The sequence below is a fragment of the Alternaria ethzedia genome (assembly GCF_023757985.1).
Source record: "Alternaria ethzedia strain BMP 0044 chromosome Unknown scaffold_6, whole genome shotgun sequence".
In the NCBI taxonomy this organism is placed as follows: Eukaryota; Fungi; Ascomycota; class Dothideomycetes; order Pleosporales; family Pleosporaceae; genus Alternaria; species Alternaria ethzedia.
Window position 1 is genome coordinate 871,712 of NW_026056199.1, and position 13,300 is coordinate 885,011.

The 13,300-nt window shown below is 54.2% G+C and overlaps 5 protein-coding genes across 5 annotated transcripts; 3 read left to right on the top strand and 2 right to left on the bottom strand.

The window, feature by feature from the left end:
- Positions 1-51: 51 nt before the first annotated feature.
- On the top strand, positions 52-2,172 carry J4E87_003570 (uncharacterized protein; the record flags this gene model as incomplete). The annotated part of the gene is made up of 1 exon (XM_049375195.1): positions 52-2,172. One exon carries the CDS (start codon positions 52-54, stop codon positions 2,170-2,172), a length of 2,121 nt encoding a protein of 706 aa, XP_049235117.1.
- A 224-nt stretch (positions 2,173-2,396) lies between these two features.
- J4E87_003571 (uncharacterized protein) lies at positions 2,397-3,042 on the bottom strand (the record flags this gene model as incomplete). The annotated part of the gene is made up of 2 exons (XM_049375196.1): positions 2,397-2,959; positions 3,012-3,042. 2 exons carry the CDS (start codon positions 3,040-3,042, stop codon positions 2,397-2,399), a joined length of 594 nt encoding a protein of 197 aa, XP_049235118.1.
- Positions 3,043-3,588: 546 nt separating this feature from the next.
- On the top strand, positions 3,589-5,781 carry J4E87_003572 (uncharacterized protein; the record flags this gene model as incomplete). Its single annotated transcript, XM_049375197.1, has 1 exon — positions 3,589-5,781. The coding sequence occupies one exon, from the start codon at positions 3,589-3,591 to the stop codon at positions 5,779-5,781; it is 2,193 nt and encodes a 730-aa protein (XP_049235119.1).
- A 441-nt stretch (positions 5,782-6,222) lies between these two features.
- Positions 6,223-10,010, bottom strand: J4E87_003573 (uncharacterized protein; the record flags this gene model as incomplete). Its single annotated transcript, XM_049375198.1, has 2 exons — positions 6,223-9,914; positions 9,962-10,010. 2 exons carry the CDS (start codon positions 10,008-10,010, stop codon positions 6,223-6,225), a joined length of 3,741 nt encoding a protein of 1,246 aa, XP_049235120.1.
- A 384-nt stretch (positions 10,011-10,394) lies between these two features.
- Positions 10,395-13,299, top strand: J4E87_003574 (uncharacterized protein; the record flags this gene model as incomplete). Its single annotated transcript, XM_049375199.1, has 2 exons — positions 10,395-10,571; positions 10,621-13,299. The coding sequence occupies 2 exons, from the start codon at positions 10,395-10,397 to the stop codon at positions 13,297-13,299; spliced, it is 2,856 nt and encodes a 951-aa protein (XP_049235121.1).
- Between the last annotated feature and the right edge of the window lies 1 nt (position 13,300).

The following is a 13,300-nucleotide window of genomic DNA, read 5'->3' on the forward strand; positions in this document are numbered from 1 at the left end:
TCAGTGAGAGACATCCATAGTGAAGCAGACTCCAAGACTGGACACGCCAAGATGGCACCCAAGAAAGCGCGCGATCGCAAACGGCAGACCAAAATCAACTTTTCACCTGCCTCCCATTCCTCACCTGCGACTAAATCGACTGCCGCTACGACTATGGGAACCTCGCCGTCGCGGCCGAACCTCACGGCTACGACACCGACAAGACGAGCGCCTAGCAGAGTTTCCAACAAGAGCAAGAACAACAAGCATGATTCTTCAAGCGAGGACGAGTTGGTAGTGGGAACAAACAAGGCGATGCGGTTAGGGATGCCAGTCGGGGGCACAGCGCGTGGTATGTTCGATGGATCGAACAATGGCTCTGCCAGCTCAGAGACGTCGGAAGAGGAGGACGAAGTAAAGGTGGAGCAACCGAAGTCGCGAAAGCGGAGACGAGCAGCGACGCCCAGCGAATCTGAAGACGAGGAACCGACAGTCACGGTCATTCCGCGCAAACGACAACGCCGTGTTATCGAGATCGGATCTGATACATCGGAGAAACCAAAGAGCAAGAAGAAGGAAGAGAAAAAGAAGACTGAGTCTTCGAAGGCCAGCAAACGGCGAGGGAGGAAGGAGAGTACACCAGAGGAGCAAGAGTTGCGGCCTGCGCCTCGCAGCAGCCGAAGAAAGACTGAGAAGAAGGCCTCGACACCAGACGAAGAGGACGACGAGGACGAACCCCTTACCCCAGCACCGAGCTCGAGGCGGAAGATCGTCCGCAGACGTTCCCCATCCGCTGAAGAAGAAGAGCAGAGCCCACCTCGAAGCACGAGGCGTAGACTGAAGAGACGAAAGTCACTTTCAGAAGATGAGGAAGAGCCGTCAGCCACGCCCCAACTTACAAATCGTGGGGATTCTGCGTCAGACGATGAAGATGAGGACAAGGGCGAGGGAAGCGCAAACAATGACGAGGACGACGAGGAGCAAGACGAATTGAAAGAGGAACTTGCGTTTCTGCGATCCTCTCCATTACCAGATCGCGGCAGACTGAGAAGCACGCAAGGCAAGCCCAAAAACAAACGCCAGGAAGCTCTAGAGGCATTGAAAAGGCGACGTGCTGGTACCAATGAACCGCCCTCTTCTGCGACACCTGGGCGCAAAAGAGCGTTTGTGGTGGAAACAGACTCCGAGTCTGAACTCGAGGTTATCAAGGAAGAGCCAGACAGTGATCTTGAGATCTTGGAACAGGATGACATCGAGGACGACGAGCAAGAGTCAGACCGCGATGCCAACGCCCTTGACATGTTTCAAGAAGACCAAGAAGATGAGCATTTCATCGACGACGATCCGGATAATGTGATCGGAGAACCGTCTGTCAATGACGATCTCGATGAAATGCGTCTGGCGTTCAGTCTGTCGCGCGCGAAAACACGGGATCTGTTCAAACACGCTGTCGAGTGGATGGTCATGAAGAAGATTCATCCAGCTTTCGATGCGGAGAAGAACGTCTACGTGCTGACTTTCCGCAAACTGGACGATGAAGTGAAGGGTCTCGCAGGTTCCAAGTACACATCCTCAGCCTGGACAGCAGACTTTACCAGAGCTATTCGCGCAAGACCGTTGCTCTTGATGAACGAGCTCAGCGCTGCCGAAAGGGCCGTAATGTCACCACATTGCGAAGCATGCAACCGAACCAACCACACAGCTAGCTTCGAGGTCCTCTTCCAAGGCCAGCCCTACCACCCGGAGACACTGGAACCTCTCGCCAATGCCTCAGACGACAGCGATAGCGACAGTGACTCCGCCTTATCCGCCGACTCTGAAACCCACCTCAACGGCGAAAAGCCAACCTTCAACTACCAAGGGGACCGGATACCACCAGAGTCCCACCGCTTCCCACTCGGCTCAACATGCAAAGCTAATGCCCAAGTTGCGCATACATTGTACCACTGGCGCTACAATCTCTACCAATGGGTCAAAGACTACCTCAAGGATGAGGGACACCTGACAGCGGAGAAGTTAGTCAAGAGAGATGGACGAAGCGATCGCAAGAGGGAGAAGGAGGCACGAAAGATTGTGGATACGATGGAGGAGAATGGGCGCATCAGGCAACTCTACCACTCCTACAAGGATCAGCTTAGGGCAGCGGTGGAGGCAGACAATGACTATGCAAATGGATGGGGTAGGAGGGGTTGATGATTTGTGCATCTGTTTCGAGGGACAGGGCGGTACTAGCAGCCTGGGTTTCTTTGTTATTGACGAAGGAGCTGGCTTGTATATCAGCACATCATTTCGACCGATAATGAGCGTGGGCGTTGAAATGACGATGACGAGAAGTCCAACGTATCAATTCGTAACTTTTTGGGTATCATATGCTTCGTGACTTTTGTGTTCGAGCCTTCTTTCTTTCTCGCTCTACCTCAAAGCATCTCCTCTTCCTCCACAGGCGCCGGAACGCTCTGCGCAATCTCAACATCCACCTCCTTGCCGTCGCCCTTGACCTCACCATCTTTGACCTCAGCACCGTCCTCGGCCGCCGCCTCATCCTCGTCCATATCCTCATCACTAACCCACTCCCTTTCCTTCCTCTTCTCCTCCGCCTCCAACTGCTCAAGCGCAACTTGCTTCTTCGTCTTCTTCGTGCCATCGCCATTGACGTCCTCCCATTGCTTGGCCCTATCCTTGATCTTCTGTTCTTTGCCCACACTCTTCATCCGCTTCTTCTCGAGCTTCTCCATATTCTCCTCCGCACGGTCGAGGCCCTTCTCGTAGCGTAACCGTTGTGCGCGGGTCATGTTTGTGCCTTTCTTACGCTTCTTCTGGATGCCGGCATCTTTTGCGGCGAGGGCGTGGGGGTTTACTTTGGAGGGCCGCGATGGCGAGGCGGAGTCGCGGGTCGTGTGGGCGGGTTTTTGGGCGGCTTTGTCGAGGTTGAGGGAGGGAGAGACGGCGCGACGGGCGGTGCGGGAGTGGATGCTCACCGCTGTGTGGTTGTTAGGAGTTGTTCATGAGGATGGTGTATTCGTGGTACATACGGCGCTTCTTGACCTTTGCTGTCTTTGCCATTGTGTTGGTTTCTTGTTGTCGCTACAGAGTTCCAGTGGTGTGAAGGGATTGAGCAAAGACGCGCGATTCAGTATTCGAATCGCGGTACGTGGTATACTCTCTAGTGAAATCTCGTGTGCAGTCGAAAGAAGTCTCAACTGGAGCCAAAATCGTCTCCAAAAGTCCCCACTAGCTCGTGAACGCGAACCCAAAATTCGGGATCCACTTGAGCCGCTAGCGCGCTCCCGCACCTTCCCCGATGACCCTTCAGATGCCTCGCCCTTGGCCTAGATATTCACGCCGTTCCGCCACCACCGCCGTCGCCCCGACTGTCGCACCCAGTCTCTCGCCCATGTCGCAGACAAACACACCGCCGCGTTTGCTCTGTCTGACCACAACCACAACCACATCCATGCGCTGGCCCGAAGGTTGAAAGACCCACCATTTGCGCCTGCAAGCGTTACCCAACTCCTAGTTCAACCTGGAAAAGCCTTTCGCTACCGCCGCTCCCACAGCCTGCCTGTAGCAGCCTAGCGTTTCAAATTTATTCCTACCTTGCACCCAGCTATGAGCTACGCAGAGTACCCCGAATTCGAGGCCTATCAACAACGCTGGAACACAACCCAGTCGCATACCACCATCACGTCCGCTCTGCTCGGCGCTATCATCGGCCTATACGTCCTCTTCAAAGCCTTGGACGTACTTGGATTTCCCGTCTGGGATTTCATACAGCGCTTTCTCGAGATGGCGACCGACGTCCTGCGTATGCGCAGCGCCTCCTTGAGCTCAACAACCTCCAACACCAGCGACGACGACACCACACAACAGGGCGGCATGTTCGGTAGCCTCTTTGGCATGAGTCCGGGAAATCTACTACAAAAGGGGGTACGAGGTGTTGCGAACGCCTTCTCGCATGGCCCCAGTGACGTGCCGCCAGGCCTGGGCAATATCAGCAACTCTTGTTACCAGAACAGCGTTATCCAAGGCCTCGCCTCCCTTCCATCGCTACGCGACCACCTTTCCAAGACGACCTCCGCACACCCCGCGCTTACCTCGGAGAGCACAAATGGCGCGCTATTCGATATCATCACTAAGCTCAACGACCCTGCGAATACAGGTCAGCATTTCTGGATCCGTGGCAAGTTGAAGTCGATGAGCACTTTCGAGCAGCAGGACGCGCAGGAATATTATAGCAAGATATTGGATGCACTTGATGAGGAGGTCAAGAAGACTGCGAGCAGTAAGAGGCGATCGTCTGTCTCGTGGCTTGAAGTCACGAAGAGCCTCAGTGACTATAAGGACCTGGATGAGAAAGCGCAAGAAGGAATAAAAAACGGCTCGGACGCGACGGAAACATCACCTCAGATTCCATCGAACCCGCTCGAGGGACGCCTCGCCCAGCGCGTTGGCTGCACATCTTGCGGCTACTCTGAAGGCCTCACGCTCATTCCGTTCAACTGCATCACCGTATCCCTTGGCAGGAACTACAACTACGACGTCCGTGAATGTTTAGACGAGTACACCACGCTAGAATTCATCGATGGCGTCGAATGCGCCAAATGCACGCTGCTTAAGTTGGAGAAAACACTCGCGCCCCTGGTTGCTGGCAAGCCGGAATCGCCGCTGAAGGCAAGACTAGACGCTGTACAGGAAGCACTTGAAAAAGAAGATTTCGAAGACAAGACACTGCTGAAGACTCTGAACGTGCCGAAGAAGAACTGGGTGCAGAGCACAAAGTCGAAACAGGCAGTCGTTGCGCGAGCACCCCAATCGTTAGTCCTTCACGTCAACCGAAGCAGCTTTAACGAGTATACTGGTATGCCATTCAAGAACACTGCAGGCGTCGCATACCCATCAGTGTTGGATCTTGGGAACTGGTGCTTGGGTGGCATTCCTCATGGTTCACAAAAGCCCGCTGCATCGGAAGAGGAGTGGCCAAAGGATCCTAGACAGTCGATGCTAGCAAGGGATGAGCCCATGACAGACTCGCCTTTCCAATACCGATTGCGCGCCGCTGTCACACACTATGGTTCGCATGGTAACGGTCACTACGTCTGCTACCGCTCGCACCCTAAACCTGCGCCTAAGCCCAAGAGCGATGAAGACGCTGAAGTGTCATCAACAAAAGACGAGGAGGCCGAAGACGTTGCGATGGAGGATTCACAAGAAGACTCGTCGGCATCACAGCCAGAACAGTGGTGGCGCTTCAGTGATGACAGCGTATATCCAGTATCTGAGGAAGAAGCGCACCAAGGCAACGTCTTCATGCTCTTCTACGAGCGCATCGACGAAAACACTCCTTCAACGCCAGACGCCAGAGTAGAGTCTATGCCCGCAGCAGAAGAGGCGCCCTTGCCACCAGCTGATCTTCCCATCGACGCATCTACAGTTTTGGACGATGAAGCCATCAAGGTCGCCCTACCCGAAGACAACGACGACGATCTCCTCGACACCCTCCCCACACCAACACGACCAGCCTCAGAGCCCGCCTCCCTCTCCCTCACAACCAGCACCCCCACTGAACCCACCCACCCGATCATCCACCACGACCCCGAAACCGAAGCCAGCGACGCAGAATCCGAAGACGCGCCTTCCACCCAACTCACCTCGGATTACGAGTCTGAAACTGATGTTTCGACGCCGCCGAAATCTACGCCTCTTGTGCCAAAGGCTAGTCCGCATCTTATGCGCACGGCAGGGAATGCGTCGAGTAGAGGGGATAGCGGGAGGCAGAGTTTGCCGTTGGTGTCGGCTACGTAGTTTGGCAGCGGCGCGAAACGGATTAAGCTGGAGGGTGCGTGGTGTGGTGTTTTGTAGACCAGGGAGGATAGTGGAGAGTTGAGGATAGTGCTGGCGCGTGGATGAAAATGAGGGTGTTGAATGTTTTACATGGGACTTGGCGTTGAGGTTACCTGTTTGCCCGACAGGGTCAGGTTGGCGTTTTTGACTCATCTTTTCCGTGTGGGTATCGTATAGCTAGTTTTCTGAGGTCATTGCTATTCTTGACTGCTATGCTATCAATTCTTCAAACACAGTACTTTTAGTCTTCTTCAAACGTATTGTGAGGTAGTCATATTCTTAGTCGGGCTTTCTATGTACTCATCTATGCTAATATCCCGTACTTCGCTCCCAAAAATGCAATGCCAAACGCTCCTATACATCATGCATCTATATACATTATACATCAACCAGATCTTGATCTCACGCCTGAGAACCCTGCATCACAACATCCCCATCCCCATCATCAACTCCCTCCTGCGTCCCCGCCAGACTCGCCGTACCCTCCTCCCCACTCTCTTCAGTCCAATTCTCGCCTCTCCAACCCAAGCCTGCCCACTCCCTACCCGCGGTGCGCATGACAGCGTCGAAATCTACATCAGCATCGAACCACCTATCCTTCCTCTTTGTTTCCCTAACACCTCCTTCGAGTGCCACACGACTTGCTCGCGTGGTCCGACCTCTTTTGCCTCCTATTCCGCCAGTACTAATCAGTAAGCTTGACATGCGGACACGTTGTTCTTCGAGGATCTGCTCGTGGGCTACAATGCTGCGGACGTAGGGTGCTAGGTCGAGCGTGATGATGCTGAATGTGCGGTCGAATGAGGATGGTGTGAGAGTGAATGAAGTGCGCTCGGGGAGGAGTTGGTCTGGTGGCGCGGCGAGAGGGTCGAGGGCTCCTGCAAAGTCAAGACGTGTGAGGGTGGTGTCTGCGTTTTGGTTTCTGCGATGCTGGAGTATGGCTTTTGCGTAGTCGGTTTCTGTGCGCAGATGGGAGGTTGTTGATAGGCTATGGCTTTGGGAGAGGTCCGGGTATGTACGCTGGATGAGCAGATGCGTTTGTGTGGAGAAGGCGGTGTCGAGACTCAAGAAGTCTGAGCTATGATCGACTTGGAGTAGAGGTGCGGCAAGCGTATAGCTAAGGCGTGCTTTGTCGGTAATCAGTGGCTGGGTGGAGTCGGTAGGCTGGTGAGAGCTGGACTCATATGTGGGTAGGTCGACGCGACAGAACACGTCGGCAGCACTGAGTGAGTCGGTGTAATCCTCCAGACGCGCGAGCTCTTTCAGTTGATCAGTCCGATCCGTATTGGGTGTTTCGGATGACTGTGCACCGGTTGCTTCAGAGGCTCCCCATGCTGACGGACTGATACCCCAATCAGCCCAGACTTCCTGCAAAAGCTCCTCTTCATTATCAAACGCCGGATTGCCCTGCGTTTCGAAGAGGTTGTGTGATAGCCAACCCATGCCAGATGTATATGTGCCTTCACTGGCAACTCTCAAGGTTTGACCGTGTTCGTCCAAGTCTTTACCAGGTGGCCAACGCTGGTACATCCACTCGAGGCCTCCCTTCCTATCGCCTACAGACATCTGGCACCAGAAGTCAAGTTCCATGATACTAGCTCGTAGGTCGTGGTCCTTCGATTCATACATTTCTGTTACAGTCTGCCGCTCCAAGATGTGACCTTCCCTGCCAGCAAGAACAAGCAAGTAATCTGTAGCCAGGTCCACGGGAGGGGGTGATAGCCGAAGGACAGCTGCAAGGGGCAAGTCTTGCATGGGTATCTGTCGCTCATCGTTGCAAGTGATGACGATGGGACGCTTGGACAAAGATGCAATCTTTGTGATCTGCGCCCAGAACTGCTGATCTTCCTCGAAGAGTATATCAGCCTCTTCGATGAGGATCAGCGATTGCTTCTGCGAGTTACGCGAGGCTTGTGCCATGGGTAGTGTAGCTTGAGCTACGAGTGCAGGGCCTTTGCTGACTTCTGGTTCATTTGCTTTGACTTTCGATTTGACCGCTCCGGCTCCGGTCTTGACTTGGAAAAAGGAGGTCATTGTCCCTTGTCGGCCACTATTGATGTCCTCTTCTAGAGCAGTGTCTCTGTCGGCATCATTCGCGTCGTCGGCCGCTTGAGCAGTCTCTTGCACGGACGGTGCGTTGCGTTTGTGATTTACGAGGTGATTCCCGGTCATATCACCGACCTTATCTTGTATGTCCTTCCCTGAACGGCGCATACCGGCGTGAATCTCGAATACTTCGAAGCCCATTTCCTTTGCGACGGCATGCACAGTCGCGCTTTTCCCGCAGCCGTGAGGACCGCTGATAAGTACGACGTTCTTGTTACGCGTCCACTGCGGTTGTCTGTAAGATCTCGGGTGTGTGAAGCTGGTCCCTTCCGCAGCTGGAAGCATGACCATGTCCTCCTCATCCTCTTCATCGTCCGCTACAATAAAATCGTCTAGAGCTTTCTTCCGCTTCTTCCGCGGCGGCTGCTTGACATCCAGCGTTGTAGCGACTTTGGCTGCGCCGCTTACAGCCATGACGGTCAGACTCTGTAACCAGTCTTTGAGAACCACTGCGTCAATGCCAGTTTGCAGAACGTGCGATGTACTCTTCGGGCAGTACTTTAGAGTCCAAGGTTGGGACTCGCATTTGGCTTCGTCAAATGGCGTGAGACAATGCTCGATTTCTCGGAACAGATCTTTGACAGCGGGGTGAGACGGCTTCTCTGGAAGCTCTGAAGAAGGTAACTGAGCCAGCAGTTGTTCACGTACCAGGCGCTGGATCTCCGACCCAGTAGTGAGTAGCCTTTTGGGCAGACGAACATCTTCAGGAGGCTCAAACTCGGAAACTGATCGACTCTCGCTCCTACTGCAACCCTGAAGGCCTCGCGCCAGCCTCGCGACCACGTTCTCGTGTTCCGGTAGTATCACCACAGCTTGCTTCAGCTTGCGAGGTCTGAGTGGCAATTGCATGCATGTGGCATTGTCCAGACACGGCGATGGGTATTCCAGGTTGCGGACATGCGCGTTCTCACAAGTGGGCCAGCAGACTTCGTTAAGACCAGATTGTTTTCCCGCATTACTTGTCTGCAATCCTCGCCTGAAAACCGGTGGGCCCTCAGGCGATGGATCTCGTCGAGTCTCGGCGCGCAGCTTTCCCGGAGTCACAGCGCTCTTCCTTGGGGTTGGAGGTGGCAATTGTGCGACGACTTTTGCTGGGAGAGCGTCATTCGGGGCTTTGCCGAGAAAGAAGGGATGTGTGCTCTTGGCCGGCCCAGCTGGTTTCGATGTCGCCTTCTTTTGAGCCGCGGGACGCGTTGCCAGCTTCTTCTTTGCGTTCAGAATTTCCTCAATCTTCTGGCCCAGAGCAGATCGGCTTGCTGCATCGGTTCCGTATCGTATGACTGTCACGGTGGGAAGTATCTTTGGTTTTGCGCGCGGGCGACCTCTTCTTTTCTTCGGTGAGGCTACGGTATCGAACGCTGGTTTTGGTGGGCTGGAGACTAGTCTGCCGCTCTTGGTAACTCTTATCTGCTTCTTCGGGGTTGTTTTCTGAGGTTCGTCTGCGACAGGACCGGATGGAAAGGCGGCTGTATCCAAGTCTGGCAGAGGCTGTGTGCCAGGCGCGACAGCTTGTTCTTGTATTGCATCTACCACCATATCACCTGTCTGAAACGCTGTTTCTGGTAACCCTTGCATCTCAATCGGCCGCGCAGCCTCCACCTGCAGTTGCTGGTGCCAATTGAATGCATTGGGCTCGGATTGCGCCGAAGTTGGTGGAATGGAAGGCTCTGGAGACGCGGTCTTCTGCCTCTTCCTCCGCTCGTGGTTTGGGTCGACCTCTAGTGAAGCCTCTACGGGTATGTTCGCGTTGCCCGAGCTGGCTCGATCATTGTTTTGTATCGTCGGAGGGCGAGTGAATTGGTCTAGAGAGGCTTGGTTCTTCGCGTGAGAAGCTACCTTTTTGCTCTTTGGGTCGGCCTTTCGCGTCCTCTTCTTCTGTCCTTGGGTGGAATTGGCATCGGCCTCGGTGGTCTCTGGATCGTCGAGTGCGTGATCGATGGGAGTTGCGTTTGCGATTGCGGTTGGCGATGGATCTGGTACGTGGCCGTCTAGGAATTAGGTAAGCGCGGGATTTGCGAGTAGTATGGTGGCATACTGGTAGCTTTGGTAAAGAATGGATGCACGTTCTTGCCCTCTAGATTCATTGCAGGTTGTACTGCTGCGAGGGCCATTTACAGATTGTAAGATTATGCGAGTAGTCCAGACATGGGTGAGAGCCAAATATAGTAGTGACAGGGCGTGGCAGGTGATTGCAATAGCCGGAGGTGCAGGGTGAAGGCGTGTGGTCGTCGTCGCCGTCAACGATGATCGAAGACACTTCCGGGGACACGCGACGTGACGCGCCGACGCGCTAAGGGCGCCACTAAGAGCCACACTTTAGCCTCCGCCAAGATTTCGCACCGCCTGCCTTTCTGCCGGAGCTCCAATCTTTTTTTCGACAGAGACTCGACCGCGCAACCACAGCACGCGCCTCACCCTACGGTTCACGCAGACTTCAGCTTAATCGACACCCGGGTCTGGCAAACATCATGTCGTTCGACCAACCGATTGGCGCTCCATTTACATTGGCCTCGCTGTCCAGGCCCATCGGCTCCACCAACGGCCATGTTCACGCTGCTGGAGTATGCAGCATTAGCGGCATAAAGAAGAGGAAGCGCACCGAAATCGCAGTCGGTGTCGATGGAGAGGGTGTATCCATATACAGCGTAGGTACTTTTATATCGCGACATGAGATATGCGCTCAAAACTTTTCAGCTCCAAAATCCTCAACTCGTCACTTCCTATGCGCTACCGCCGAGCGCAACCTTCGCGGCCGCCCCATACTCGATCTATCGCAAGGGCTCCTCGAAGACTTCGACACAACGCTTTACCTACGTTTCCTTAGCCGCGTCGTCACCAGCCGAGAAGCCCTCACTCGTGTGCTTCCACGACAAGTCTTCTGGCGACCACACCGAGACCAGCAAGACCTCGTATACGCCCTCCGATGTTGCGCGCGTCTCGTCACTCGACTCGCTCCCTGTCGCACCTGGCGGCTCAACCAATGATGCGACGCACGATATACTGGCGACTTTCGACAATGGAGATGTCATGTCTTTGTCGGCCGATCTCCAGGACGTCCGCTGGGCCGTAAACCTGAAGGTCCTCCTGCCGTCCAGAGGCACCGACGTGGATATCGAGCACATTACCCTCGCCAGTGCCAGGTCGGTCATACGAGGGCTCCTGCGCAGCCGACAAGACATCGCTACCATCTTGGATCCCACTCCAGACGAAACCTCGGATCTTCTCGACCTTGTTCAGGTTCTCTGCATCGTCGAACGTAAAGCAGACAAAACGAGGACACTCACCCTTGTTCAAGTACAGCCAAGATCCGTCGATCTTACTACGAACCAGCTCTCGCCGCTGAAACACCTAGTTTCGTTGGACCTACCGCAACCAAGGGCCTCAGCCGCACGGGTTCCTACATCTCAGATCGCTCTATACCCTTCCAGTGGTGCCCTTCACATCTTCGCCAATGGGAACTTGCTATCTTACGACTTGTCTGGAACCGTACCAAAGCTCCAGTCGGAATTTGCGCTTCCCGGGTCGGCTGTCGACTCTTTCCTCAGAACTTCCCAAGATGTCATCTTCACCACGTCACAAAACACATGCCGAGTGTTCGATGTCAAGTACAACTCTTTGCAAGCTGTGCAATCCATGAGCGCTAGTCCGTCCACATCAGAGTCTCTTAGCCCATCGAAGAAGAGGAAGCATACGCAGCCCGAGAGCGATGAGCAGAAGGTTTCACCATGCAGCCTCGTGGCGTACTACGCTGACACCGGACTGATTGTTGCTGCTCGAGAGGACGAGATATTTGGTATGCAGTTTGGTGGAGCAGGATCGCGCAAACGGACCAAGACCGAAGGTACTCTTCTCATCGACGCTCTCGGTAAGGGGATCGCACCAGAATCGACTCTCAGCACAGGCGACGCTCAGAAATGGCAGGAGCGAAAATGGAAGCTCAACAAGTACGCCACAAGGGGTAAGATTGCAAAATTCGAGCGATCCTTTGCGACGGACCTGGGTATCGACGTTGAGTCTGCCGATGCAGCTCAGAAGCATGAGAATGAGGTAAATGGCGGACCCTTGACGAACGGAGGGGGCCCAAGTCTTCCTGACGAGGATGCCATGGTCGTTGACAAACTCGACGATGAAACTTCCAAGGATGACCTGCCCCGATGGACAATCCCCAAAACCATTCCAGGACACCAACGACAGCAATACCGTCAGTATGCACTATATGCATTGAGTAAGATTTTCTACTGGGTAGATGCCACCGAAGAGGAATCACAAGGACAGTTGAGAGTCGGCTTCTTCCCGCCCAACGTTTTCCAGTGGCTCCTACAGATTGGACATCTTACCAAGGAGTCCATCCGCAGATCCCTTTTTGATGGAACAAACGAGCAAATGCAGTCAGCTTCCGCTATCGTGGATGGGGATATCGTCAAGGCTTTGGTCGAATATGACCCCGATCTGCACATCCTCTCGGCGGTACTCAATCACACTCAGTTCCTCCCAGTGGGCGAGGTCGTTCAAGCTATCAAGCTTCTCATCCAAAGTATAGATGACGAGCCAAAGGACAACGAAGCAACTAAGCTTTTGACGAATGGCACCAATCCATCAGACGATGACATGGACCTGGACTTTGCTACCGAGCTCGAAGCAGCCTCGCACGAAATCGATCATGCCTTGTCGGTGCTTGACCATGGTCTGTTGACGCGCAGCCACACACTGCGACCCGCTCTGATCCGGCTCCATACCTTCTCAGCACCAATAGTCAGTGCAACTCTTCGCTCAATGTTGCCGCGGCGAGACCTCGAATCGCTGATTCGCCTTCTGCATCTGGAGTTGAAGAACGGTGGGTGGTCTTCGCCACTGGGCTTTGTAGAGACAGAGTCGCCTCATGCTGAGAACTCAGGCGATGACCCTGACGACCATGCAGTCGCCATCATTGCTTCTCTTCTCTCTACCACTCTCGACGCCATTGGCGCAGGAGCTTGGTTGGCTTCTGTCGGTACAATCTCCGCCTCAGAGACCGGGGAAGACATGCTCAAATCATTAAACCGGGACGCGTCTGTAGCACTCAGTGGTTTCTTCGAAGCTCATTTCATACGTGGTCTACTTTCAGAGTTCCTACGCTACGCTTCCACCGTACCGACCTCGAAGAAGCCTTCTAACAAGACTTTGGAGGTACAAGGCAAACCATTCGGTGTCGCCAGCAAGCTTAGTGGAGAGGAAGATTTGCCTATGCTGCCGCTTGGAGCCAAGGCAGACCAGGGCGTGGAGAAGATGAAGAGCGGCAAGGGAGGAAAGAAGGAGCCGCGAAGCAAGAGAGAGATGGGTATGCTGATCAGTAAACGCGTGCCGAAGTACAGCTTCGAGCGCATTGTTGTATAGG